This window comes from Petromyzon marinus, chromosome 1 (assembly GCF_048934315.1).
Source record: "Petromyzon marinus isolate PM22_M1 ecotype Great Lakes invasive population chromosome 1, UKy_Petmar_22M1.pri1.0, whole genome shotgun sequence".
Lineage (NCBI taxonomy): Eukaryota > Metazoa > Chordata > Hyperoartia > Petromyzontiformes > Petromyzontidae > Petromyzon > Petromyzon marinus.
The window spans coordinates 16114763-16141730 of NC_133667.1; the positions used below are offsets into that span (position 1 = coordinate 16114763).

The window sequence follows — 26968 nt, forward strand, 5'->3', positions numbered from 1 at the left end:
TTCAGTATCTGCAGAATACACTGAATGCATTTTATTTGCATATTAATTTTGAACAGGTTAATTATACATTCAAGGGCGATTGGCAGTTCGCCGAATCTACCGTGCATCAGAAATCGGGTGGGCAAGCGACAGCGAAGCTCGGAATTCCGCGACTCCGGATCGACCACGGCCGACGAGGACGGCGAAAGCGGCGGTGGTGCTACCACCGTCGCTTCGGCACGCGCGGCAACCGACGGCTTTCTTAGTTTACACGCAAATAAACTTTTAGCGTCAACCACTTTGGTCGTTGGACGCACGCGCACACGATCCTTGCTCTCTCTCTCTCTCTCGCTGCGTTCACGGGGGGCGGGGGGGTGAGGAAGCTGTAAGTGATGGCGGCGGCGGCGACGACGAAACCGACGACGATATTTTCGGTCGAGATTTATAGACCGAGCGCTGCGAAACATTCACCGGACGGATCGCGCGCCCGTGCCCGGGGTTGGGTTGGCGACAGGAATGGTCTCTCCACCCGAGGCCGCCTTCCTCGAAGGCGCGCGTGGGGCGACTCTGGAATATTGGCGACAAAGATCGCCCGCCCCCCCCCCCCCGTGTAGCCTTGAACAGGCTTTTGAAGGCCACACGGGAAGGCGAGTGCTGTTAGTAGCGAGTCGCGTAACGGTGGCGAGCGTTGTGATGTTGGGATGAGGTCGGGGTGCGTTGCTAAGCTTGCTGTCTGCTGCGAAGCGTAGCGGTAGCTAGGGGTGCCTAGTTCGAGTGGTGCATCACGTTGTGTGTGGTGACGGCACACACGTTGCGTGCCGTCACCACACACTACCTCGCCTGGTGTACAGGAGGTCGTGGGTTCGATCCCGACCCCTGACAATGCCTGCTCTCTCTCTCTCTCCCCGTGGTGGTCGCGTGGATTTTTCTCCAGGGTCCTCCGGTTTTTCCCCTTCCACGTTCAGATTCAACGTCACGTGTTTAGGAGTATTTGGCTACTGGAAATTTCCACGCGATGATGATGAGCCACTTGGTTGAGCTATCGTTTGTGATGGCCAGGTCGTGTCTGAAAAAAAAAGAGCTACATCGCTCAGTGGGGCCTTGCCTGGTAAAATAAAAACAAAGTGTATAGTTTACATCGGGGTGTAACGATACGTGGCGTGTTGGCGTGTTCTCTGTCACTCCTGAGCCGGCGCCAGCCTCTTGATGAGCGGGTTGTCATAAATCCAGCACTCTCCATCCTCGTGGAATAACTACACAGAGACAAAGAGACAAAGATCCCCCCGCACCCCCGCATAGCCTCAACAAACTGTCCGGGCAAGTGCTGTTAGCGAGTAACAGCAGCACCTATGAAGGAGACAAAGACAAAGATCCCCCGTGTAGCCTCTAACAGACTGTCGGGGCAAGTGCTGTTAGCGAGTAGCAGCAGCGCCTATGAAGGAGACAAAGACAAAGATCCCCCGTGTAGCCTCTAACAGACTGTCGGGGCAAGTGCTGTTAGCGAGTAGCAGCAGCGCCTATGAAGGAGACAAAGACAAAGATCCCCCGTGTAGCCTCTAACAGACTGTCGGGGCAAGTGCTGTTAGCGAGTAGCAGCAGCACCTATGAAAGGCAGCACGGCACGCGAGAGGGGGGTGGGTGGACAACGCCACGCCCGGCCGCGTTTGTCTCCCCAGTGGCGATGTTTACACGCAGCACCAGGTACTCATTTTTAAAGCCGAATTAACCAATGGGAAACCAAGTCACCAATTCAGCTATTCGTCACCGATGTTGGCTGCGAGTGGGAATCCAACTTGGGGGGCCACGTTTGTAGCGCGGTCCACGAAGCACTGCAGTGCTGCGCCCCATAATTACCACCACTATCACCACCTTCACCACCACCTCCACCACCACCATCACTACCACAATCATCACCACTATCACCACCGTCACCACCAAAGATCCCCTGTATAGCCTTAACAGACTGTAGGGGCAAATGCTGTTAGCGAGCACCTATGAAGGCAGGAACGGTACACGAGGAGGTGGGTGGCCAGCACCACGCCCGACCGCCTTTGTCTCATCACCACGACAACCGTCGTCACCACCACCACGCCACCATCACCATCACCGCCACCACCGCTGCCGCCACCACCACCGTCGTCGCCACCACTACTGCCGCAACCACCACCACCACCACTGTCACCGCCACCACCGCCACCACCACCACCGCCACCACCGCCACCACCGCGGGCGCGAGTACCTTGGTGCGCCAGGCATCCCCGCTCTCCTTGCGCCCGCGCGCCTCCGCCCGCTGCTGCTCCTCCAGGTGGTGCTTGGCGTCGGTCGCGCGGTCGATGTCTCCCGCCTTGAGGCTGCTCGTCACGTCACGCCACAGCCTGCGGCAACACCACGACAGCCGCGGTTATCTCCCGCGCCTGGTACGCAGAAGGCCGTGGGTTCGATCCCGACCCAGAAAATGCCTGCTGCTGCTGTATATTTGGAGTTTGCGTGTCTCTCTCTCTCTCTCATCATCGTCGTCACGGTGGCTAAGAGATGTTGACTACCTCGCCTGGTATGCAGGAGGTCGTGGGTTCGATCCCAACCCTGACGACGCCTGCTGCTGCTGTATATTTTAAGTCTGCGTGTCTCCTTCTGCCCCTCTCCCCGTGATGGTCGCGTAGATTTGTCTCCGGTACCTCCTGGTTTTTTCCCCTCCACATTTAGAATCAACGTCACGCGTTTAGAGTATTCGGCTGCTGCTAAAAATGACCACACGATGATGATGATGATGAGCCACGTCGTTGAACTATCGTTTGTGGCGAGGTCGCGTCTGAAAAGGCGCTACATAGCTCAGTGGGCCGTATCGGATAAATAAAAAATAGTAAAAAAAATACGCTAAACACGAAGTTTAGTTCAAGTGTGATATGCACTCACTGGGCACTCATTTACGGCCGAGGTGACTTAGGAGAGACCACAACCAGAAGTACATTTTAGGCCAGGCGGGACTTAAGGTGGACGGTCCGGGTCAACCTCGATGCGTCCACCCCTCGGTGCTCAATTGAGGCCGACAATCGGCACGCCGGTGTTTGTGGCCATGAGCGGGTCGCCGGGTTCGTAGCGCAGCGTCATAACCGCCCCCCGCACCTTCACGACTGCCTCCGCCACCACCACCACAACCACCACAACATCACCACCACCACGACCGCCACCATCACCATCATCACCACCACCACGACCGCCACCACCGTCACCATCACTATCATCACCACCACCACGACCACCACCATGACCACTATCACCACCACCACGACCACCACCATGACCACTATCACCACCACCGCCACCACCATCGCGGACACGAGCACCTCGGCGCAACCGCGCGTGTCCCCCGGCTCTCCCCACGGCGAGGCTCCACCGGACACTCATTTGAGGCCGAGTCGACCGAGCGGGCAGGAGGAGGCCCGGCTTACCGCCGTGACTCGAACTCTCCCTGGTCCTCGATCCTCCGCACCTTCTTCTTGGTGATGGGAATGGATTTGGTGTCCACAAAGACGCTGCTCTCCTGCCACGCAAAGGTAAAGTTCCCCCACCCCCCCCAGTTAGGCACGCAGGCCGCTGGGGCAAGTGCTGCTAACAAGCGGCGAGCACCAACGAAGGCCGGCACGGTAACACGACATGGGTGGGTGGGGTGGGTGGCCAGCACCACGCCCGCCCGGACGCCTTTGTCTCTCTCTAAGTGACGATGCTTACTACACACACACACACCGCAAAAGGTACAGAGTCTACGACCTCGGGGAGGCCCCGGACCGGTTCAGATAATCGTCGCCGGTGTTCGCCGTGAGCGGGTTATCGAACTCGGGTAGCCGTGCTTCGTAGCGCAGCGTAGCGCTAACCGCTGCACCACCGCTCCCCACAGTACCTCGCCCAGACAAAGTTCGAGAAAAAGACAAAGACCCCCCCGTATAGTTTTAACAGACTGTTGGGGCAAGTGCCGTGAGCAAGTAGCACCTATGAAGGCCGGCACGGCACACTACGGGGTAGGTGGCCAGCACCAGGCTCGGCCACCTTTGTCTCCCCAGTGCCGATGTGTGCATCCCTGTCTGTCTCTGTCCCCGTGTGTCCCGCGTGCATCCCCGCGTTTGCCTGCGTGTGTCCCCGTGAGTGTCCGCACGTATCCTCCATCCCCGTGTGTGTCCCCGACCCCGTGTGTGTCCCCGACCCCGTGTGTGTCCCCGACCCAATGTGTGTCCCCAACCCCGTGTGTGTCCCCGACCCCGTGTGTGTCCCCGACCCAATGTGTGTCCCCAACCCCGTGTGTGTCCCCGCGTGTGCCTCCCTGACCCCGTGTGTGTCCCCGACCCCATGTGTGTCCCCGACCCCGTGTGTGTCCCAGCGTGTCCCCACGCACTGACCCCCGTGCTCCACTTGGCGTGCATCGTGCCGTTCCACTCGCCCTCGATCGACACAAAGGGCTTCTTCTCGTTCGGGGAGCTGTGGCAGCGTCACGCAACAACAACAACAACAACAACAAAACTCTCTCTCTCCCTCGCACGGCTTGTGAAGAACAACTGGCCGAAGCATTGTAAGCGAGTGTGGAGTCTGCCAATACGACGTGCCAACGCGCATCCCTGGCGTCGTTTCACCGCGGAATGCGTTGTGGTGATGAGCGCCGCGTGCCGATGGCTGTTTGCCGAGTTGCGGGTGCCAAGTGCCGTGTGCCGAGTGCCATGTGCCCAGCGGCGAGGGCCGCGTGATGCCGTACAGGATTTCCGCGCTGATGCGGTGCTTGGAGCCCCCATAGAAGGGCTTGGTGTGGAAGTTGACGGTGGCCGTGAAGCCCGACTTTGCGCAGCTGATTGTGCACTCCCCTCCCAGCTCCACCCACGGCACCGTCAGGATAGACCTGGCAAAAAGACAAAGAGCCACACCCCACCCGCCCCGTATAGCCTTAATGGACTGTTGGGGCAAGTGCTGTTACCGAGCACCTACAACGGCCAACACGACGCGCGAGGGTAGGGTAGCCGCTGTGTGTGTAGCTCCACCAGGGTAGGGTAGCTGTGTGTGTAGCTGCACCAGGGTAGGGTAGCTGTGTGTGTAGCTGCACTATGGTAGGGTAGCCACTGTGTACGTAGCTGCACCGTGGTAGGGTAGCCACTGTGTACGTAGCTGCACCAGGGTAGGGTAGCTGTGTGTGTAGCCGCTGTGCGCGTAGCTGCACTATGGTAGGGTAGCCGCTGTGTGCGTAGCTGCACCGTGGTAGGGTAGCCACTGTGTACGTAGCTGCACCAGGGTAGGGTAGCTGTGTGTGTAGCCGCTGTGTGCGTAGCTGCACTATGGTAGGGTAGCCACTGTGTACGTAGCTGCACCAGGGTAGGGTAGCTGTGTGTGTAGCCGCTGTATGTGTAGCTGCACCAGGGTAAGGTAGCCGCTGTGTACGTAGCTGCACCGTGGTAGGGTAGCTGCTGTGTATGTAGCTGCACCGTGGTAGGGTAGCCGCTGTGTGTGTAGCTGCACCAAGGTAGGGTAGCTGTGTATGTAGCTGCACCGTGGTAGGGTAGCTGCTGTGTGTGTAGCTGCACCGTGGTAGGGTAGCTGTGTATGTAGCTGCACCGTGGTAGGGTAGCCGCTGTGTACGTAGCTGCACCAGGGTAGGGTAGCTGTGTGTGTAGCCGCTGTGTGCGTAGCTGCACCGTGGTAGGGTAGCCACTGTGTACGTAGCTGCACCAGGGTAGGGTAGCTGTGTGTGTAGCCGCTCTGTACGTAGCTGCACCAGGGTAGGGTAGCTGTGTGTGTAGCCGCTGTGTACGTAGCTGCACCAGGGTAGGGTAGCTGTGTGTGTAGCCGCTCTGTACGTAGCTGCACCAGGGTAGGGTAGCTGTGTGTGTAGCCGCTCTGTACGTAGCTGCACCAGGGTAGGGTAGCTGTGTGTGTAGCCGCTGTGTACGTAGCTGCACCAGGGTAGGGTAGCTGTGTGTGTAGCAGCTCTGTACGTAGCTGCACCGTGGTAGGGTAGCTGTGTGTGTAGCCGCTGTGTACGTAGCTGCACTATGGTAGGGTAGCTGTGTGTGTAGCCGCTGTGTGCGTAGCTGCACCGTGGTAGGGTAGCTGCTGTGTGTGTAGCTGCTGTGTGTGTAGCTGCTGTGTGTGTATCCGCTCTGTACGTAGCTGCACCAGGGTAGGGTAGCTGTGTGTGTAGCCGCTGTGTACGTAGCTGCACCGTGGTAGGGTAGGGTAGCTGTGTGTGTAGCTGCTGTGTACGTAGCTGCTGTGTGCGTGTGTACGTTGAACGTCTTATTGCAGCGAACGTCGTAGCCAAGCCGTGTTCATCGGAGGTGCGGCGGCGAGCAAAACAAAACTCAACACAAAAATGGAGTTCTAACAGGAAGTGAGCTTCCCATCGAGATGACTGAGAAGTGCGTAGCTCCAGCGGCGCCCCAGTGTCGTCAGGAGGAGCGTATTCCAGTGTATCGTGTCGCGTTGTGTGTAGTGTGTGTAGTGTGTGGAGTAGTGTGTAGTGTAGTGTAATGTGTAGAGTTCTAGATTTAAAGCTTTCGTGACTGCAAGGATCCATACTCTTTGGTTCTGTTCGGTAAAGTCACGTAGGTAAAAAATAAAACAACAAAAATCACGACGTTTCGGCCACAACACAAGCGGCCTTCATCAGGTGAAGGGATCAGGCTCATCCTCGAGACAGCTTGATCCCTTCACCTGATGAAGGCCGCTTGTGTTGTGGCCGAAACGTCGTGATTTTTGTTGTTTTATTTTTTTACCTACGTGACTTTACCGAATAGAACCAAAGAGTATGAATGTGTAGAGTGTCAAGTTTTGTGTAGTGTAATGTGTTGTGTAATGCGTAGTGTAACGTGTCGTGTATGATGTCATGTAATGTGTCGTGTAGAGTAGTGTGTAGTGTAGCGTGTATTCTATATGGTAGTCAGTGGGCTCGTGCACTAACCGTGACCTCACGCATCACGCTGGACACACTTAGACCGGACACCCACCGGGGCGTAGGCTGTCGCGGGAATGCGTGCGTGCGTGCGAGTGCGTGTGTGCGCGCAACTCCGTACCGTCCGTATCCGTTGGGGAAGGTGATGATGTAATCCTCGTCGTGATCCAGCAGAGAGACGCAGCCTGCCGGCGCACACACACGGAGCGAGTGCGGTGAGTGCGAGCGCGGCGGCGGTGCGAGTGCGGTGGCAGTGAGTGCGGCGGTGGGTGGGAGCGTGGTGGCGAGTGTGGCGGTGAGTCGGAGTGTGGTTGTCAGTGCGAGCGGGGGTGTGAGTGCGGCGGTGAGTGGCGGGAGGGGTGGGGGGGGGGAGTACCTTGCCCGATGTTGTGCACACCGATGGACATGCCCAGGAACTTGGACTTGGTCCAGATATGAGCGTTGAACTGGATCCTCCTGCAGTGGCACTCCGCGTAGAAGGCCGAGACTGCCGTGGGGGGAATTCGGGGAGGGAGGGGGGAGGTTGGGGGTGGGGGTGTCACACGGCGGTGTGACACATTGACTTTGGCACGTGTCGTGGTGACGGGTACTGCAAGATCACAGTACCCGTCACCAAAGAGCGTGAACGCCGGTCATCATCCTTGCAGTAGCAGCAGCGGCAGCAGCGGGCTGGACAGTCCAACAAAGTCGGTGGTGGTCACCGCATCATTATCATCGCGCGGTTTCAGATGAGCTTCTGCGGCCGTCCGGAACGCTCTCTTCCTTCTGGCATTAAGGAAGCCACTTGGAGCTACGCAATTTTAATTCATCATCGAGAACTGCTGTTTGTGTTTAGTTTGGTGCCCTTCCCTCGCAACTCCAATTAGCACGGTTGGCTTACGTACAGTGCGAAAGATGTTCAACTTGTGTCACAGTGGGGAGGGGTAGTGCTGCGCTCACGGTCCCGGGCCTTCCCTATGTACGCTGAACTTCTTTCGCACCGTAACGTAGCCAACCGTGCTAATCGGAGGTGTGTAGCCGAGGTGGTGGTGGTGGCGTGGTTGCAGGTGTAAGTCTGTCTGTGTGTGTCTGTGTGTGTGTGTCTGTGTGTGTGTCTGTGTAAGTGTTTATGTGGGGAGCGGTAGTGTAGCGGCCAGCGCGCCAAGCCACGAACCAGGCGACACGGGTTCGATTCTGGCTCACGGCCAACACCGGTGACGAATATCTGAGCCGGTCCTGGGCCTCCCCTAGGTCGACTCAGCCTCAAATGAGTACCTGGTGCCGCGTGTAAAAACATCGCCACTGGGGAGACAAAGGCGGCCGGGCGTGGTGCTGGCCACCCACCCCCTCGTGTGCCACAGTGCCGGCCTTCATAGGTGCTGCTGCTCGCGAACAGCGCTTACCCACAACAGTCTGTCAAGGCTATTCGGGGGAATCTTTGTCTTCCTATTATTTTTATTTCACCAGGTAAGGCCCACTTGAGCTATATCGCTATTTCAGAAGCAACCAGGCCACAGAGGATAGCTCAACAAAGTGGCTTGTCACGTGGACATTTATAGCAGCCAAATAGTCTGAACGCACGTCGATTCTAAATGTGGAGGGGAAAACCGGGAGGACCCCGAAGAAAAATCCACCCGACCACGGGAAGAGTGAGAGAGAGAGAGAGACGCGCAAACTCTAAATATACAGCAGCAGCAGCAGGTCGGGATCGAACCCACGACCTCCTGTACACCAGGCGAGGTAGTCAACATCTCCTAGCCACCGTGATGATGATGAAAGAGACGCGCAAACTCTAAATATACAGCAGCAGCAGCAGGTCGGGATCGAACCCACGACCTCCTGTACACCAGGCGAGGTAGTCAACATCTCCTAGCCACCGTGATGATGATGAAAGAGACACGCAAACTCTAAATATACAGCAGCAGCAGGTCGGGATCGAACCCACGACCTCCTGTACACCAGGCGAGGTAGTTAACATCTCCTAGCCACCGTGATGATGATGAAAGAGACACGCAAACTCCAAATATACAGCAGCAGCAGGCATCGCGTCAGGGTCGGGATCGCAACCCCACGACCTCCTGTACACCAGGCGAGGTAGTTAACATCTCCTAGCCACCGTGGGCACCCCTCTTGTGAACGGTGCGCGACTCACTGGGTGGGTGGTGAGACACCTGCTCCGCAATGAACGTCACGCTGCCCTTGGTCGCCCACGGGACCGGCCCGTCCGCCGCCAGCTCCTGCTGGAGGGAGGGGACATCACGCGGTGACGTCGCCGTCGCCATCGTCAGAACCATCATCGTCGTCGTCAGCATCATCATCATCATTAACAGCCAGCACCATCATCATCATCACTACCACCATCATCATCACTACCACCATCATCGCCAGCGCCATCGTCGCCAGAACCATCATCATCATCACTACCACCATCATCACTACCACCATCATCATCACTACCACCATCATCGCCAGCGCCATCATCGCCAGAACCATCATCATCATCACTACCACCATCATCGCCAGAACCATCATCATCATCAACACCAGCACCATGGTCGGGCGGGGGGGGGGCGGAGAGATGGGGTAGGGGGGGAACGGTGGTGGTGGGGAGGGGGGGTAGTGGTGGGAGGGGGGAGTGGTGGGGGGGAGGGGAGGCAGGGTCGTGGTGGGGGACTGTTGTGGTGTTGGGGGTGGTGGTGGTGGGGGTAGTGGTGGGAGGGGGTAGTGGTGGGAGGGGGGAGTGGTGGGGTGGGGGGAGGTAGTAGTGGGGGGGATGGTAGTGGTGGTGTGAGGTAGTGGTGTGGGAGAGGGTAGTGGTGGGGGGGAGGGTAGTGGTTGGATGGAGTAGTGGTGGGGGGGAGTAGTGGTGGGAGGGGGGAGTGGTGGAGTGGGGGGAGGTAATGATGGGGGGAGGGTAGTGGTGGGGGGGAGTAGTGGTGGTGGGGGTAGTGGTGGGAGGGGGGAGTGGTGGAGTGGGGGGAGGTAATGGTGGGGGGGGAGGGTAGTAGGGGGGGAGTGGTGGCGGGTGGGGTGGGGGGCACTGACGCTGGTCTCTTCCGCCGGCACGGCCGGCACGGCCGCGTGCTGCTGCTGCTGCTGCTGGTGGTGGTGGTGGTGGTCGGGCACCGTCCAGTGGCAGTGGAACGTCTCGCCCAGGATGGGGTTGTACGGCTTCTTGGCGACCGACCCCTTGCGCCCGGCGTGGAAGGAGGAGAGGTACCAGCGCACGACGCTCACCATGCGCTCGCGAGCGTCCACGCCACCCGCCACGCTGGGAGACGCCGGGGAGGCGGCGGGGGGGAGACACGCGTAGGGTGGCTTTAGGAGACGTGGGGAGACGCAGGGCGAGTGTGGCGGGGAGTGTGGTGGTGAGTGTGGCGGCGAATGTGGCGGCGAGTGTGGCGGTGAGTGTGGCGGTGAGTGTGGCGGCACTGCGGTGAGTGTGGCGGCGAGTGTGGCGGTATCGCGGCGAGTGTGGTGGTGAGTGTGGCAGTGAGTGTGGCGGAGAGTGTGGCGGTATCGCGGCGAGTGTGGTGGTGAGTGTGGCAGTGAGTGTGGCGGCGAGTGTGGTGGTGAGTGTGGTGGTGAGTGTGGTGGTGAGTGTGGCGGCGAGTGTGGTGGTGAGTGTGGTGGTGAGTGTGGTGGTGAGTGTGGCGGCGAGTGTGGTGGTGAGTGTGGCGGCACCGCGGCGGTGAGCGCTGCTCACCTGACGAAAAGGTCGGGGTGAGCGAAGAAGTCGGCGTACATCTCCAGCAGCGAGCGCCGCTCCAGGATGAAGGTGGGCAGCACCACCTGCTCGCACGACGGGCTGCTATGAGTCTCAACGAGTCTTTGTTCGGCTCTGTGCAACTCTGTGTGTCTCTACAGGGCTCCACGAGCCTCTGCGAGTCTATAACTCCACGGGGCTCCACGAGTCTCTCGGAGTCTGTGTATCTACACAGGTCTCTAGGAGTCTCTTCTTTGGTGGAAATACTAGTCGCCCCCTGGAGGGAGGGAGAGGGTGGGAGGGAAGGGATGGAGGGAGCGGGTGGAGAGGGAGGGAGTGGTGGGGGTGGTGGGGGTGGTGTGGGTGGTGGGGGCCTCACCTTGGTGAGGTCCATGCCCAGCTTGACCTGGGACAGCAGGTGCATGATGACGCTCTTGTGGTCCTCCACCGACTCGCCCTCCTCCGAGTCGTTCTCGTCCTGCGCGTCGTAGCGCTCTGCCCCACGCACGACACGCACGTCGCACGACACGTCACGTGTACACACGTCTCGTGTACACGCAGGTCGCATGTACACTCGTCATCATGTCACGTGTACACACGCGTCGCACGTACACTCGTCATCATGTCACGTGTACACACGCGTCGCACGTACACTCGTCGTCACGTCACGTGTACATACGCGTCGCACGTACACTCGTCGTCACGTCACGTGTACACACGCGTCGCACGTACACTCGTCGTCACGTCACGTGTACACACGCGTCGCCATGTACGCGCGTTGCCACACGCGCCGCGTGACTGATCGTGGTCGCGCAACCGACTGCGGTAACATCGTATATCATTTACAACCCTTTGCCACTCCGCTGTTGGATGACGGGGTCCGTGCCAGGAGGCCGGGGGACACAGGAGCGCCTGGCTAAGCTGCAGAAATACCGCACCAACGCCGAACCAGGCCGGCACGCATCCATTCCACTCCTTCCGAAGCCGACGACCAGGGTGCGCTGCCGTGGATTTATCGGACCGCCAACAATCGATCGCCAAAGCCCCGCGTCGAACAAGAATTCGTTTCGAGCGCAGGTAGATGGCAATAAGGAGGAAGTGGAATCCACAGGGGACAAAAAGGCAATGTGGCACGACCCATTCTCACCGCCCGCTGCGTCCCAGCACCCCAGCACCCCCCCTACGGTACACACCGTCGTTGGTACAGCCCGAGGCGATGGAGGCCAGCGACTCGGTGGTGGCGGGGTGCTTGAGGCCCGAGGCTCCCAATGACCTGAGTTCGACACCGGGGACCGGAGAGCAGCAGCAGTGGAGACATCATCATCGTCGTCGTCATCGTCATCGTCATCGTCATTTGCCGTGAGCGAACGTATCAGCGCGAGCGAGTGACAGAGCGAGTGAGCGAGTGAGCGAGTGAATGAGCGAGCAAGTGAGCGAGTGAATGAGCGAGCGAGCGAGTGAATGAGTGAGCGAGTGAGTGAACAAAACGCAACACAGCGAGCGAGTGAGTGAATGAGTGAGCGAACGAGTGAACAAAACGCAACACAGCGAGTGAGTGAGTGAGCAAGTGAATGAGTGAGCGAGTGAGTGAACAAACGCAACACAACGAGCGAGTGAGTGAATGAGTGAGCGAGTGAGTGAACAAACGCAACACAACGAGTGAGCGAGCGAGCGAGCGAGCGAGCGAGTGAGTGAGCGAGTGAGCGAGCGAGTGAACAAAATGCAACACAGCGAGCGAGTGAGCGAGCGAGTGAGTGAATGAGTGAGCGAATGAGTGAACAAAACGCAACACAGCGAGCGAGTGACCGAGCGAGTGAGTGAATGAGTGAGCGAATGAGTGAACAAAACGCAACACAACGAGCGAGTGACCGAGCGAGTGAGTGAATGAGTGAGCGAGTGAGTGAACAAAACGCAACACAGCGAGCGAGTGACCGAGCGAGTGAGTGAGTGAATGAGTGAGCGAGTGAGTGAACAAAACGCAACACAACGAGCGAGTGACCGAGCGAGCGACTGAGCGAGCGAGAGGGCGACTCACGTGCGCGGGGGCTTGGGCGACGTGCTGTCGTTGGCGTCGCTGTCGTTGGCGTCGTAGAACTCGTCCTCGCTGCTCGAGTAGGAGATGTGGGGGACTCCGGCGACGTCACACGGCGACGTCACCACAACCGCCGCCTCCTCCTCAAAGTCGTCGTCGTCGTCATCGTCGCCGCCGCCGCCGCTGCTGCCGCTGCCTGCGATGGGGTGGCAGACGACGGCGACTCGGTAACTACTCGGTAACTACTCGGTAACTACTCGGTAAACTACTCAGTAACTCTCGGTAACTACTCGGTAACTACTCGGTAACTACTCGGTAAACTCGTCGACGAGCGGAGGCATCGACGCTCTGTCCGTGGTCGTGAGGTCGTGGTGAGGTCGTGGTGAGGTCGTGGTGAGGTCGTGGTGAGGACGTGGTGAGGTCGTGGTGAGGTCGTGGTGAGGACGAGGTGAGGACGTGGTGAGGACGTGGTGGGCGCATGAAAGGAGGCAATCGAAATCGAGCCGCCGGGGGCTTGGAGCGCTGCAGAGTAGCGCTAACCACTGCACCACTGCTCCGCACAGCACCAAAAGACAAAGATCCCCCACCGTGTAGCCTCTAACAGACTGTCGGGGCAAGTGCTGTTAGCGAGTAGCAGCAGCGACTATGAAGGAGACAAAGACCCCCCACCGTGTAGCCTCTAACAGACTATAGGGGCAAGTGCTGTTAGCGAGTAGCAGCAGCAGCTATGTAGGAGACAAAGACAAAGATTCCCCGTGTAGCCTCTAACAGACTGTCGGGGCAAGTGCTGTTAGCGAGTAGCAGCAGCAGCTATGTAGGAGACAAAGACAAAGATTCCCCGTGTAGCCTCTAACATACTGTAGGGGCAAGTGCTGTTAGCGAGCACCTACGAAAGTTGGCACTGCGGCACACGAGGGGGTGGGGTGGCCAGCACCACGCCCGGCCGCCTTTGTCTCCCCAGTGGCGATGTTCACCACACACCGCCACTGGGGATGAGGCCCAGGACCGGTTCAGAAAATCGCCACCGGCGTTGGCCGTGAGCGGGAGTCGAACTCGGGGCCGCCGACCTCGCAGCGCTAACCGCTGCGCCGCCACTCCCCGCCACCCGCGCCGCCCACCGTCCTCTCCGCCGTCGTCCCTGGCGTGCGGCGGCGGCAGCGGCGGCGGCGGCGGCGGCGGCGGCGGCGGCTTGTCGAGGCCGAGCGACGGTGCCGCGGGGGAGGACACGTGGAGCGTCGTGGGGCGCGCTTCCGCCGACGCCGTCCCTCCGCCCGCCGGCCGATCCCCGCGGGAACCTGCGGCACGGCGGTGGGGGGTGGTAAACGAGACACCGGCACCGAGCGCCTGCGCTGGCCGCGACGCCCGCTCGCACGTTTACCGCGGAAGGCTTCAGGCCGAGACTCGCGGCTCATTTCTCAACACCGTCAATTACCACCATCGCCTCGTTAACGCCATCGCCAGCACTCAATCAGCACCACTTAACACCATCATCACCACTCAAATTAGCCGCGCTCCCCTGATCTACGTATAATTTCAAACGCACGTGCATACATACCACAACCACCACCTTAACAACAACACCACCACCACCACAACCATCGTCTCCCCGCTCGCCGTACCGGCGCACGTGAGTTCCGGGCGGCCGCTTGCCGTACCGGCGTGCGCCACCACCGCTTCCTCACCGTCCCCGTCCCTCACGGTCTCCACCGGGTTCAGCGAGCTCTGCGTTGCCACGCAACCACACGGGTCTCTGTGTGAGTCTATGGGTCTCTGTGTGAGTCTACGGGTCTCTCTGTGTGAGTCTGTGGGTCTCTGTGTGAGTCTGTGGGTCTCTGTGCGAGTCTACGGGTCTCTGTGTGAGTCTGTGGGTCTCTGTGCGAGTCTACGGGTCTCTGTGTGTGAGTCTGTGGGTCTCTGTGTGAGTCTGTGGGTCTCTGTGTGAGTCTGTGGGTCTCTGTGTGAGTCTGTGGGTCTCTGTGTGAGTCTATGGGTCTCTGTGTGAGTCTATGGGTGTATGTGTGAGTCTATGGGTCTCTGTGTGTGAGTCTGTGGGTCTCTGTGTGAGTCTATGGGTCTCTGTGCGAGTCTACGGGTCTCTGTGTGTGAGTCTGTGGGTCTCTGTGTTAATCTGTGGGTCTCTGTGTGAGTTTATGGGTCTCTGTGCGAGTCTACGGGTCTCTGTGTGTGAGTCTGTGGGTCTCTGTGCGAGTCCATGGGTCTCTGTGTGAGTCTACGGTTCTCTGTGTTAGTCTACAGGTCTCTGCCGTGTGAGTCTATGGGTCTCTGCTGTGTGAGTCTATGGATCTCTGTGTGAGTCTATGGGTCTGTGTGCTAGTCTATGGGCCTCTGTGTGAGTCTGTGGGTCTCTGTATGAGTCTATGGGTCTCTGTGTGAGTCTGAGCCTCTGTGCGAGTCTGTGGGTCTCTGTGTGAGGCTACGGGTCTCTGTGTGAGTCTGTGGGTCTCTGCCGTGTGAGTCTATGGGTCTCTGTGCAAGTCCTGTGTAAGTATATTGAACTTGTTTTGCACAGTACGTAGTCAACCGTGCTAAATATGAAGGCCAACAAACTAAACACCACAACAAGCAGTTCGAAAGAAATTAGTTTGTCAATCTAGATGAAGATTTAAAGAGTGCGAAGCTCCTACTGGCTTCCAAATAAACGGAAGAGAGCGTTCTAGACGGCCGCAGAAGTGCATCACGAGGGGGGAGGTGGGTTGCCAGCACCATGCCCGACCACCTTTGTCTCTCCAGTGGCGACGTTTACTACACACCGCACCCAGGTACTCATTTGAGGCCAAGTCGACCGAGGGGAGGCCCAGGTAAACTTCAATCGTCCCCGCTGTTGGTGGCCGTCAGCGGGAAACGTTATGAACCCGGTCAACGCCGGGTTCATAACGGAGCGTAGCGCTAACCGCTTAAACCACTACCGCTCAAAAGACAAAGATCCCCAAGGTAGCAGCCTTAACAGAATGTTTGGGCAAGTGCTGTTAGCGAGCACCTATGAAGGCCGGCACAGCACACGAGGGGGTGGGTGGCCAACACCACGCCCGGCCGCCTTTGTCTCCCCGGCGGCGACTTTTCCTACACACCGCACCAGGTACTCATTTGAGGCTGAGTCGACCTAGAGGAGGCCCAGGACCGGTTCAGATGATCGTCACTGGGTGTTGGCCGTGAGCGGGAATCGAACCCGTGTCGCCAGGTTCACAGCGCAGCGTAACGCTAAACGCTACACCACTACCGCTCCCCACACACAAACACACGCACGCACGGACACACACGCGCGCACGAACATGGCGGAGAACGTTCCCACGGTGTGCACTGCCTGGCTGCCTTGCGTCTTCGGTTTGTGGTGCCATTTCCAAACTTGTTTAGGAATTGTTCTCTTCTGATGGTTTTAATTTGCCTGATAACTGCTACAAACAGGATATGGCCCTTGCACGTAATTAGCGTGCAGCGGCACGGGAAGCAACTCGCAGGAATGACGCTGGATGAGATGAAATAACAATTCTCCTTGTTGTTGTTAAATTAACCTGGCGGCTGGATCTCACCTTGGCGATCTGCAGCAAGACGATGCAGTGCTTTATGGACTCCACCATGTTCTGTGGGGACAGCATCACCGTCGTCATCAGCGCCATCGTCATCGCCATCGTCGTCACCATTATCATCGTCATCACGGTTATTGTGGTCCCGATCTTCATCATCACCATTATCGTCATCACCATAATCATCCTCATCACCACCATCACTGTCATCACCATCACCATTGTCATCATCATCATCATCACCATTAGTCGCATTCCAATTGCACGTTTCAATCGTGAACGCGACGCACTTTCACGCGGAGAGAGACACACGCTGACAAGGATGGATTAGATGGGGTTCAATTAATGAAGAGACTCGATAGGTGTGCGTGCGTGTGTTAGTGTGGTGTGGGGAACGGTAGCGGTGAGCGCACTACAAACGCTCGATTTCCGCTCACCGCCCCCAACACCGGCGACGATTATCCGAACCGGTCCTGGGCCTCCTCCCCTAAGTCGACTCGCCCTCGAATGCGTAGCTGGTGCCGTGTGTAGTAAACATCGCCCACTGGGGAGACAAAAGCGGCCGGGCGTGGTCGCTGGCCACCCACCCCCTCGTGTGCTTTGCCGGCCTTCATAGGTGCTACTCGCTAATAGCCACCTGCCCCTACAGTCTCTTAGAGGCTACACGGGGGATTTTGTCTGTTTGTGGGAAGGGGTGGAGACTTACCATGGAGATCCCTTTGAGTTCTCCCACCTTCTGCAAAGGACACACACAACGCACAGACACACCGCTAACACACCCCCGCTAACAACACCGCAAAGATACACCGCTAACAACACCGCACAGATACACCGCTAAAACGCCATCGCAAAGACAACGCTAACACACACCGCTAACAACACCGCTAACACACCACCGCAAACACACACCACCGCAAACACACACCACCGCTAACACACCACCGCTAACACACCACCGCTAACACACCACCGCAAACACACACCACCGCTAACACACACCACCGCTAACACACACCACCGCTAACACACCACCTGCTCGCCACATAGACAAACACGCTTCGATACCACGGTGAAGCCGTGTGGAAATTCCCGGCATGGGGCGTTCACTCACCCTCCTTTGCTCTTCATCCTTGCATAGCTTGAGTTTCTCATCGAAGCACTGCGGGAACACGGAGAGACGGCGACACAAACAGTGGCGGCAGTGTGAGCGAGACGATATCCCATTGCGTGTCTGCTTTCCCTATGTCTCACAATCTCCTGGTGTCTAGGTGCCACGGTGGCTAGGAGATGTTAACTACCTCGCCTGGTGTACAGGAGGTCGTGGGTTCGATCCCGACCCTGACGATGCCTGCTGTATATTTGGAGTCTGCGTGTCTCTTATCATCATCATCATCACGGTGGCTAGATGTTAACTACCTCGCCTGGTATACAGGAGGTCGTGGATTCGATCCCGACTCCTGACGATGCCTGCTGCTGTATATTTGGAGTCTGCGTGTCTCTCTGCCTTCCCCGTGGTCAAGTGGATTTTTCTCCGGGTCCTCCAGTTGTTCCCTCCGCATTTATGATCCACGTCACACGTTCAGAGCATTTGGGTGCTGCCTTTCCTTCTTCATATCCCCACGTCTCTGTCAACCCCTCCCCGGTCTCCCCATGTCTCTCTCATGTCTCTTTCTCCCGTGTCGCCCCCACCCATCTCCCCCGCGTCTCCCCCATCCATCTCCCCCGTGTCTCCGCCACCCATCTCCCCCGTGTCTTCCCCACCCATCTCCCCCGTGTCTCCCCTACCCATCTGCCCCGTGTCTCCCTCACCCATCTCCCCCGTGTCTCCCCCCGTGTCTCCCCCACCCATCTCCCCCACCCATCTCCCCCGTGTCTCCCCCACCCATCTCCCCCATGTCTCCCCCACCCATCTCCCCCGTGTCTCCCCTACCCATCTCCCCCGTGTCTCCCCCACCCGTCTCCCCCGTGTCTCCCCCCGTCTCCCCCCGTGTCTCCCCCAACCATCTCCCCCGTGTCTCCCCCCGTCTCCCCCCGTGTCTCCCCCACCCATCTCCCCCGTGTCTCCCCGCGTCTCCCCCCGTGTCTCCCCCAACCATCTCCCCCGTGTCTCTCCCCGTCTCCCCCCGTGTCTTCCCCACCCATCTCCTCCATGTCTCCCCCACCCATCTCCCCCGTGTCTCCCCCAACCATCTCCCCCGTGTCTCCCCCCGTCTCCCCCCGTGTCTCCCCCAACCATCTCCCCCGTGTCTCCCCCCGTCTCCCCCCGTGTCTCCCCCACCCATCTCCCCCGTGTCTCCCCCCGTCTCCCCCCGTGTCTCCCCCAACCATCTCCCCCGTGTCTCCCCCCGTCTCCCCCCGTGTCTCCCCCACCCATCTCCCCCGTGTCTCCCCCCGTCTCCCCCCGTGTCTCCCCCACCCATCTCTCCCGTGTCTCCCCCACCCATCTCCCCCGTGTCTCCCCCACCCATCTCCCCCGTGTCTCCCCCACCCATCTCCCCCGTGTCCCCCCCGTCTCCCCCCGTGCCTCCCCCACCCATCTCCCCCGTGCCTCCCCCGCCCATCTCCCCCGTGTCTCCCCCCGCCCATCTCCCCCGTGTCTCCCCCACCCATCTCCCCCGTGCCTCCCCCACCCATCTCCCCCGTGTCTCCCCCCGAGTCTCCCCCACCCATCTCCCCCCGTGTCTCCCCCCGCCCATCTCCCCCCGTGTCTCCCCCCGCCCATCTCCCCCGTGTCTCCCCCCGCCCATCTCCCCCGTGTCTCCCCCCGCCCATCTCCCCCGTGTCTCCCCCACCCATCTCCCCCGTGTCTCCCCCACCCATCTCCCCCGTGTCTCCCCCCGTGCCTCCCCCACCCATCTCCCCCGTGTCTCCCCCTGCCCATCTCCCCCGTGTCTCCCCCACCCATCTCCCCCGTGTCTCCCCCCGTGTCTCCCCCACCCATCTCCCCCGTGTCTCCCCCCACCCATCTCCCCCGTGTCTCCCCCACCCATCTCCCCCGTGTCTCCCCCCGCCCATCTCCCCCGTGTCTCCCCCACCCATCTCCCCCCGTGTCTCCCCCCGCCCATCTCCCCCGTGTCTCCCCCACCCATCTCCCCCGTGCCTCCCCCACCCATCTCCCCCGTGCCTCCCCCACCCATCTCCCCCGTGTCTCCCCCCGAGTCTCCCCCACCCATCTCCCCCGTGTCTCCCCCACCCATCTCCCCCGTGTCTCCCCCACCCATCTCCCCCGTGCCTCCCCCACCCATCTCCCCCGTGTCTCCCCCCGCCCATCTCCCCCGTGTCTCCCCCACCCATCTCCCCCGTGTCTCCCCCACCCATCTCCCCCGTGCCTCCCCCACCCATCTCCCCCGTGTCTCCCCCCGCCCATCTCCCCCGTGTCTCCCCCCGCCCATCTCCCCCGTGTCTCCCCCACCCATCTCCCCCGTGTCTCCCCTACCCATCTCCCCCGTGTCTCCCCCACCCATCTCCCCCATGTCTCCCCCACCCATCTCCCCCGTGTCTTCCCCACCCATCTCCCCCGTGTCTCCCCTACCCATCTCCCCCGTGTCTCCCCCAACCATCTCCCCCGTGTCTCCCCCACCCATCTCCCCCGTGTCTCCCCCACCCATCTCCCCCGTGTCTCCCCCACCCATCTCCCCCGTGTCTCCCCCACCCATCTCCCCCGTGTCTCCCCCACCCATCTCCCCCGTGTCTCCCCCAACCATCTCCCCCGTGTCTCCCCCCGTCCCCCCCCGTGTCTCCCCCAACCATCTCCCCCGTGTCTCCCCCCATCTCCCCCCGTGTCTCCCCCACCCATGTCCCCCGTGTCTCCCCCAACCATCTCCCCCGTGTCTCCCCCCATCTCCCCCCGTGTCTCCCCCACCCATCTCCCCCGTGTCTCCCCCAACCATCTCCCCCGTGTCTCCCCCCGTCCCCCCCCGTGTCTCCCCCAACCATCTCCCCCGTGTCTCCCCCCATCTCCCCCCGTGTCTCCCCCACCCATGTCCCCCATGTCTCCCCCACCCATCTCCCTCGCGTCTCCCCTCGTGTCTCCCCCACCCATGTCCCCCGTGCCTCCCCCACCCATCTCCCCCGTGCCTCCCCCACCCATCTCCCCCGTGTCTCCCCCCGTCTCCCCCCGTGTCTCCCCCACCCATCTCCCCCGTGTCTCCCCCCACCCATCTCCCCCGTGCCTCCCCCACCCATCTCCCCCGTGTCTCCCCCCGCCCATCTCCCCCGTGCGTCTCTGACACCTGCTGCTGCTCAATGAGGATCTGCAGGTAGGCGTCAGCTTCCGCCAGTTTCCGCTCAAAGTCCCCGCCACCTGGCGTCAAGTTCAGCTCGGGGTCCTGGGGGGCACGGAAGAGGAGGGGGGTGGGGGGAGCAGGGAGGGGGGGGGGGCAGGCTTACAAATGAACCCACAATGCCTTGCTGATCTCGTCAAGGAACATCAACCATCACAAAAACGTCGGTCATTCTCGCAGCAGCGGCTTTTGCCTGGCCGTCCCCTAGGTCGACTCAGCCTCAAATGAGCGCCTGATGCGGTGTGTAGTAAACATCGCCGCTGAGGAGGCAAAAGCGGTTAGGGGCGTGGTGCTGGCCACCCACCCCCTCGTGCGCCACAGTGCCGGCCTTCATAGGTGCTGCTCGCTAACAGCACTTGCCCCAATAGTCTATTCAGGCTACAGGGGGGATTTTGTCTTTGTGTGTGTAAGGCAGCGAGTGTGTGTGTGTGTGTGCAAGGCAGCGTGTGTGTAAGGCAGCGTATGTGTGTGTGTAAGGCAGCGCGTGTGTAAGGCAGCGTCTGTGTAAGGCGTGTAAGGCAGCACGTGTGTATGTGTGTGTAAGGCAGCGTATGTGTGTGTATGTAAGGCAGCGCGTGTGTATGTGTGTGTAAGGCAGCGTGTGTGTAAGGCAGCGTGTGTGTAAGGCAGCGTATGTGTGTGTGTGTGCAAGGCAGCGTGTGTGTAAGGCAGCGTATGTGTGTGTGTAAGGCAGCGCGTGTGTAAGGCAGCGTCTGTGTAAGGCGTGTAAGGCAGCACGTGTGTATGTGTGTGTAAGGCAGCGTATGTGTGTGTGTGTAAGGCAGCGCGTGTGTAAGGCGTGTAAGGCAGCGCGTGTGTATGTGTGTGTAAGGCAGCGTGCGTGTGCGTCCGGTACCCTCAGCTGCAGCGAGTGCCTCTGGATCGTGTCTTCGAGCGCTCCGATCCACTTCTCCCTCTCGTCTGCGTCACGCGCTGCCGGAGAACGTTCGCCAACACTGAATCACACTTACCACCGACAGTCAAGCCTACAAGGCGAGTTCAGCCCCCGATGACGCTTGGAGAGCCGAATCGAGTTCAAAAGAACTCACAAACACCTGGTGAAGGAGCCAACGCAGAAGATCCCTGGGTTTGATCTTCCACGGAAGCTCATGGTCCACCCGAAACCGCATCCTGATGCACCAATGGGAAATTTTAAACTATCCAGTGTGTATATATATATAGAGCTCTTGTTTGAGAAGCGACCTGGCCATGAATGATATTGTACGTATGTTGAACTTCTTTTATTTTACCAGCTAAGGCCCACTGAGCTATACAGCTCTTTTATTGAGAAGCGACCCTGTCATCACAAATGATAGCTCAACGAAGTGGGCTCATCATCAAGTGGAAATTTACAGCGGTCAAATACTCTGAACGGCCGTTTGATCTAAAAGTGGAGAGAAAAACCGGAGGACCCGGAGAAAAATCCATGTGACCACAGGGGAAAGAGACACCGAAAACTCCAAACATACGCGGATGACTGCAGCGTGTGTGGAGTTTTTTTTGCTTTTGTTTGTTCATGCAAGTGGGGAGTTACCCTGGAAGTGGAAAGTTTTCTGATCCACGGTGATGGTGAAAGTGCTGTCATCTTCATCGTCGATGCCAATCACCGCTCCCTACACACAGAGAGGAGAGAGAGGAACATGACCACCAACACCAATAAAACAATTCCCGTCATCATCATCAGCGCCATCTCCATTGTCAGAAAACATACCCAGAATGACCACCGATACCTCCACCGTTAAACCCTCACATTCACTATCATCGCCAAAACAACCATTCCCAGATAAAACTATTCCAAAAAAGATTTTTACTTTACCAGGTGCCAGCGACGTAAGCTCTTTTCAGAAGCGACCTGGATATCGCAAACGAAAGCTCAACGAAGTGGGCTTATTATCGCGTGGAAATCCATAGCAGCCAAATACTCTAAACACGTAGCGTTGATTCTAAATGTGGAGGGACAAACCGGAGAGGCCCGGAGAAAAATCCACGTGACCACGGGGAGAGAGAAACGCAAAACTCCAAATATACAGCAGGTGTCAGGGTCTGGATTGAACCCACGACCTCCTGCATACCAGGCGAGGTAGTTAACATCTCCGAGCCACCGTGGCACCCCATCACCAAAAACATCATAAAAAATCTACACCAATAATACCATCGCTACAAACACCACCCAACATCACCCCGCACCACCAATTGCATCTCCTTCCTCTGGTCGTAAGGAACGAGCAACATTTATAATGGTAGATTGATCAAGCTTAGTCGGCCTCTCAAGAACAACCGACTGTATCACCGGTGCCACGCTATCATCACCAGCACCAACACGAGCGACCGTAACATCACCAAAACCACCTCCCCACTTGTGACGATCTTCAACAACAACCGCCGTTCACCGCTAAGTCAAAATCTGAATATTTATTAATACTGGAGAAATCCGATGAGCTATGACGCTCCCGTTCACAGTAATTGGCGGCGACGTCACCGCGGCGCTCGTGCCATGCTAGGTGCACCCTGAGGCACCGTGAAGTGTCGAAGGCCTGCCAGCAAGGCGTCATGGGACAGACCCAGCACATGCCATGGCTTTTACTGGCTGAGATATTTCGCAGATGCACCACCAGCTGTGCTGCCCACTGTGCCGACTTTGTGTATTTATTCCCCCCGGCACTCCGCTCATCGTTGTTGTGAGCGTCGCTCCCCCCGCCCTCCGTTGCTGGAGGGTGACTGTCTCCAACTGCCCAGTAGCAGCGTCCTTCACGGCCGCTACCGCCACCACCGCCACCACCGCCACCACCGCCACCAACGCCACCACCGCCACCACCGTCACCACAATCAGCGCACACGCTGCCACTCACCCGGAGTCGAACACAGCCCCGTCGGGACCCTCTCATCATCTTGTCTTTGGACTGAAATGAAAACAATGATATCGTAATAATAACGCACGTTTCTAAAGTGGCACATTCCGTCCGTAGATCTCAATGTGCCCTGTAACGAAGATCGAGCCAGTAGATTGATACCTCGGGGAGCTTTACCGGGTAAGATAAAAAAGAATGATTTTATTTGCACATTTTTCAGTGATTTGTATACTTTCCAAACACTGCGGGAATAGGCCAATACATTGTAAAAAAAAATGTGCCGCTCTAGAGCATCTAAGTCGCAAAACTAAGGGGCAGGGAGGATGCTTACCGCCAAACGTGGAACCCCCTTCACTGCCTCTCCTCCAGTGGGCATTGATTCTTAAGAGCATTCATGAGGGCATTTAGGCACTCCCCCCCTTCCCCCCCCCACCTCCCTTTCCCCCCTCTCCTACAGGGGTATGAGGGCTTCAGAAGACACCAGGGTTTGTAGAGATAGTTTATTGAAACACGCAGTTTAGACGGGTTTGCCACTGCACCGTCATCCGTACTGTGTGTGTTGTGTGCCTGGTGTCAACCACCCCCTCCCTGCGCTGTGTACGGGAATCGTCTTGTTAAAATATACAGCAGCAGGCGTCAGGGTTCAGGATCAAACCCACGACCTCCTGCATACCAGGCGAGGCGGTCAACATCTCCTAGCCACCGTGGCCCCCAATCAACTGCTGGATGAGGGCCTCCCCACGCCGTGCGGGTAATCGGAGGTGACTGGACCACACCTCACCATGCTGGCCTGTGTGGGTGTTCGTGAAAGCGGTGTGCAGTAAATGCAATGCGTTGTGCTGCAATGCCCTCTGCTGCTCACAAGGCAGCATAGCACCCACCCCCCCCCATACCCCCGAAGCGGCCTTTAACTTTGCAGGCGTTGTCACCATAGATCTGAGCCTAATGTTATAAACGAAGAGTTATAACCTTACGCTAGAGTTTGGGGGTCGGGTTAAGTGAGCACGGTGCGAAAGAAGTTCCAACACACGTACGTAGGGATCGGGGGTATCATCATACAGCTTATCCCTTACCCCACCCCTATGTCTTAACCCCCTCATCCTAACCCTACGCACAACTACAACAGCAACTCCCTCAACCCCAAACTATGATTGGTGGGAAAACCCATCACCGTCACACGGTCGCTGCCCACCACTCACATTAACATTGGCTGCTGACATTTGAGCTACGACCATTTCAAACCTTTACAAACAGTTTACCTTGAGAAGCTAACCCACTCTTCCTTGATGACGAACGCTTGTGTTGCGATCGAGAAGTCGTAGTTTTTTTTGTTATTTTTCTTTGAACCTACCCAAAGAATATTTTTCCTTAACCATAAACCTTTAACCCCCATTGCCTCCATCGCTAACCCACTAAACCGAACCCACGACCCAAGGCGTATCCCTGTACCCTTAACGTTCGACTTGCTTGCTACTCGACCCTAATCCGACAGCTTGACCCCTTACCCGAGCCCTATCTTGACCCCTAGAACATCACCGCACCCCTATGCCCGTCATCCTTAGCCGCGACGAACCAAACAAGTCACGCGTCGAAGTGACGTCCCGATTTAATGTTTACTTTGGTGTCCTTCCAACGCAACTACGGTTGGCGCGGCTGGATAATGCACGGTGCGAAAGAAGTTCAACGTACGTACTCACCACAGAGACCCAGACTCGCACAGAGATCCACAGACTCGCACAGAGATCCATAGACTCACAGAGACCCATAGACTAGCACAGAGATCCACAGACTTGTAAAGAGACCAGTAGGCTCACACAGAGACCCATAGACTCACACAGAGACCCATAGACTCACACAGAGACCCATAGACTCACACAGAGACCCATAGACTCACACAGAGACCCATAGACTCACACAGAGACCCATAGACTCACACAGAGACCCATAGACTCACACAGAGACCCATAGACTCACACGGTGACCCACAGACTCACACAGAGACCCATAGACTCACACAGAGACCCATAGACTCACACAGAGACCCATAGACTCACACAGACACCCATAGACTCACACAGAGACCCATAGACTCACACAGACACCCATAGACTCACACAGAGACCCATAGACTCACACAGAGACCCATAGACTCACACAGAAACCCATAGACTCACACAGAGACCCATAGACTCACAGAGACCCATAGACTCACACAGAGACCCATAGACTCACACAGAGATCCATAGACTCACACAGAGACCCATAGACTCACACAGAAACCCATAGACTCACACAGAGACCCATAGACTCACAGAGACCATGGACTCACAGAGACCCATAGACTCACACAGAGACCCACAGACACACAGAGACCCATGGACTCACAACAATGCATCGAGCGCTTTCAGATGCGCTGCTTCTGCGGCCGTCTGGAACGCTCTCTTCCTTCCGATGTTAGAAAGCCACTAGGCGCTGTGATTTACTTTTAAATCATCTATATTGATAAACTCAGTTCTTTAGAACTGCTTCATGTTGCTGTTTACTTTGTCGGCCTTCCCCCACGGCGATTCCGATTAGTACGGTTGGCTACGTACGGTGCGAAAGAAATTCAACCGTACACACATTAGGAAGTCACTGGAAGCTGTGCACTTTTAAATCATCTTGACTGGCAAACTCATTCAATTCGAGCTGATTGTTGCTGTTGTTGTGTTTAGTTTGTTGTCTTTCACACCACACCTACGATTAGCGCGGTTGGGCTACGTACGGTGCGAAAGAAGTTCAACCGCACAGTCGCACACACACATACACACCCCGAGACCCAACCGCCTCTTCCCCCCTTGCTCCTCGTCGCCCCGGCGGGGTCCTGTCGTCTCTCCCCAGGCAGGATTCGCTAGGCAAGTTGGGGGGGTAGGCGGGGGTGAGGTTCACGCCGGTTGGTCTAGGCCTCGGCAAGCCTGGACCGCCTCTCGCGCGCGCGTGGGCCCGAGGTGCGGCCGCCGGGCCCCTTTACCGTGTAGTATGAGAGGAGGCCCGCGCTGTAGTCCAGCACGAACCAGCGGTACTGCCATCCCTGCATCACGTTCGTCCACTTGCTCAGCGGGCCCTCCATCACGAACGCCATCGCAACCCCCCCCACCACCCCCCCTTTTACGACCCCTACCACTCCACAAGCGGGGTCCACGGGTGGGTGTGGCGTGATGACGTCACTCCACAACACCGGAGCGGGGCGGGGGGGGAGTCGCACGCGCCGTGCGTGATAACGTCACGCAGTAACACGGGGGGGAGTCGCACGCGCCGTGCGTGATGACGTCACGCAAAAATAGAGGGGAGGGGGGAGTCGCACGCGCCGTGAGTGATGACGTCGCTCAACAACACGGGAGTCGCACGTGCCGTGCGTAATGATGTCACTCCACAACACCGGAGCGTGGGGGGTGAGACACCGCGCCGTGCGTTTTACGTCACTCCACAAAACCGGAGGGCGCGGGGTGGGGCGAGGAGGAGTCGCACACGCCGTGCGTGATGACGGCACACCACAACACTAGGAGAGGGGGGGGAAGTCCCACGCACCGTGCGTGATTACGTCACTCGCTCGTGACGTCGTCGCGTAACCGTCGTTCTGTTTTGGACGACGTCTCCGTCGGACGTCATCACGTACAAGACTCCGCTCGACACG

At 58.3% G+C, this 26968-nt stretch overlaps 1 protein-coding gene across 4 annotated transcripts; it reads right to left on the minus strand.

Annotated features, from left to right (window-relative positions):
• On the minus strand, positions 1 to 26487 carry OSBPL9 (oxysterol binding protein like 9). 4 transcript variants are annotated; one of them, XM_076064017.1, is made up of 23 exons: positions 26306 to 26487; positions 23296 to 23346; positions 21981 to 22059; positions 21303 to 21379; positions 20396 to 20491; positions 17275 to 17322; positions 16870 to 16899; positions 16170 to 16220; positions 14277 to 14343; positions 13740 to 13916; positions 12625 to 12817; positions 11783 to 11862; positions 10969 to 11084; positions 10590 to 10675; positions 9929 to 10154; positions 9036 to 9123; positions 7281 to 7391; positions 7026 to 7089; positions 4721 to 4861; positions 4371 to 4449; positions 3429 to 3520; positions 2219 to 2354; positions 1 to 1232 (listed from the first exon to the last, which is right to left on the minus strand). In XM_076064017.1, the coding sequence occupies exons 1-23, from the start codon at positions 26414 to 26416 to the stop codon at positions 1158 to 1160; spliced, it is 2274 nt and encodes a 757-aa protein (XP_075920132.1). In that variant the 5' UTR covers positions 26417 to 26487; the 3' UTR covers positions 1 to 1157. The 4 variants fall into 4 exon arrangements, with proteins under 4 accessions (XP_075920132.1, XP_075920092.1, XP_075920035.1 ...); XM_076063977.1 differs by having other exon boundaries at positions 9036 to 9120; positions 14241 to 14343; positions 26306 to 26486; XM_076063920.1 differs by having other exon boundaries at positions 14241 to 14343; positions 26306 to 26486.
• Between the last annotated feature and the right edge of the window lie 481 nt (positions 26488 to 26968).

Excerpts from the sequence above, each read along its gene's own strand:
- OSBPL9 (XM_076063920.1), bottom strand. The coding sequence starts at position 26,416 with ATGGCGTTCGTGATGGAGGGCCCGCTGAGCAAGTGGACGAACGTGATG. Across the intron at positions 14,344-16,169 it reads TCTTGCTGCAGATCGCCAAG|AGCTCGCTGAACCCGGTGGA; the intron begins GTGAGATCCAGC and ends GTGGCAACGCAG. Across the intron at positions 11,085-11,782 it reads CTCGGGCTGTACCAACGACG|AGCGCTACGACGCGCAGGAC; the intron begins GTGTGTACCGTA and ends TGCGTGGGGCAG.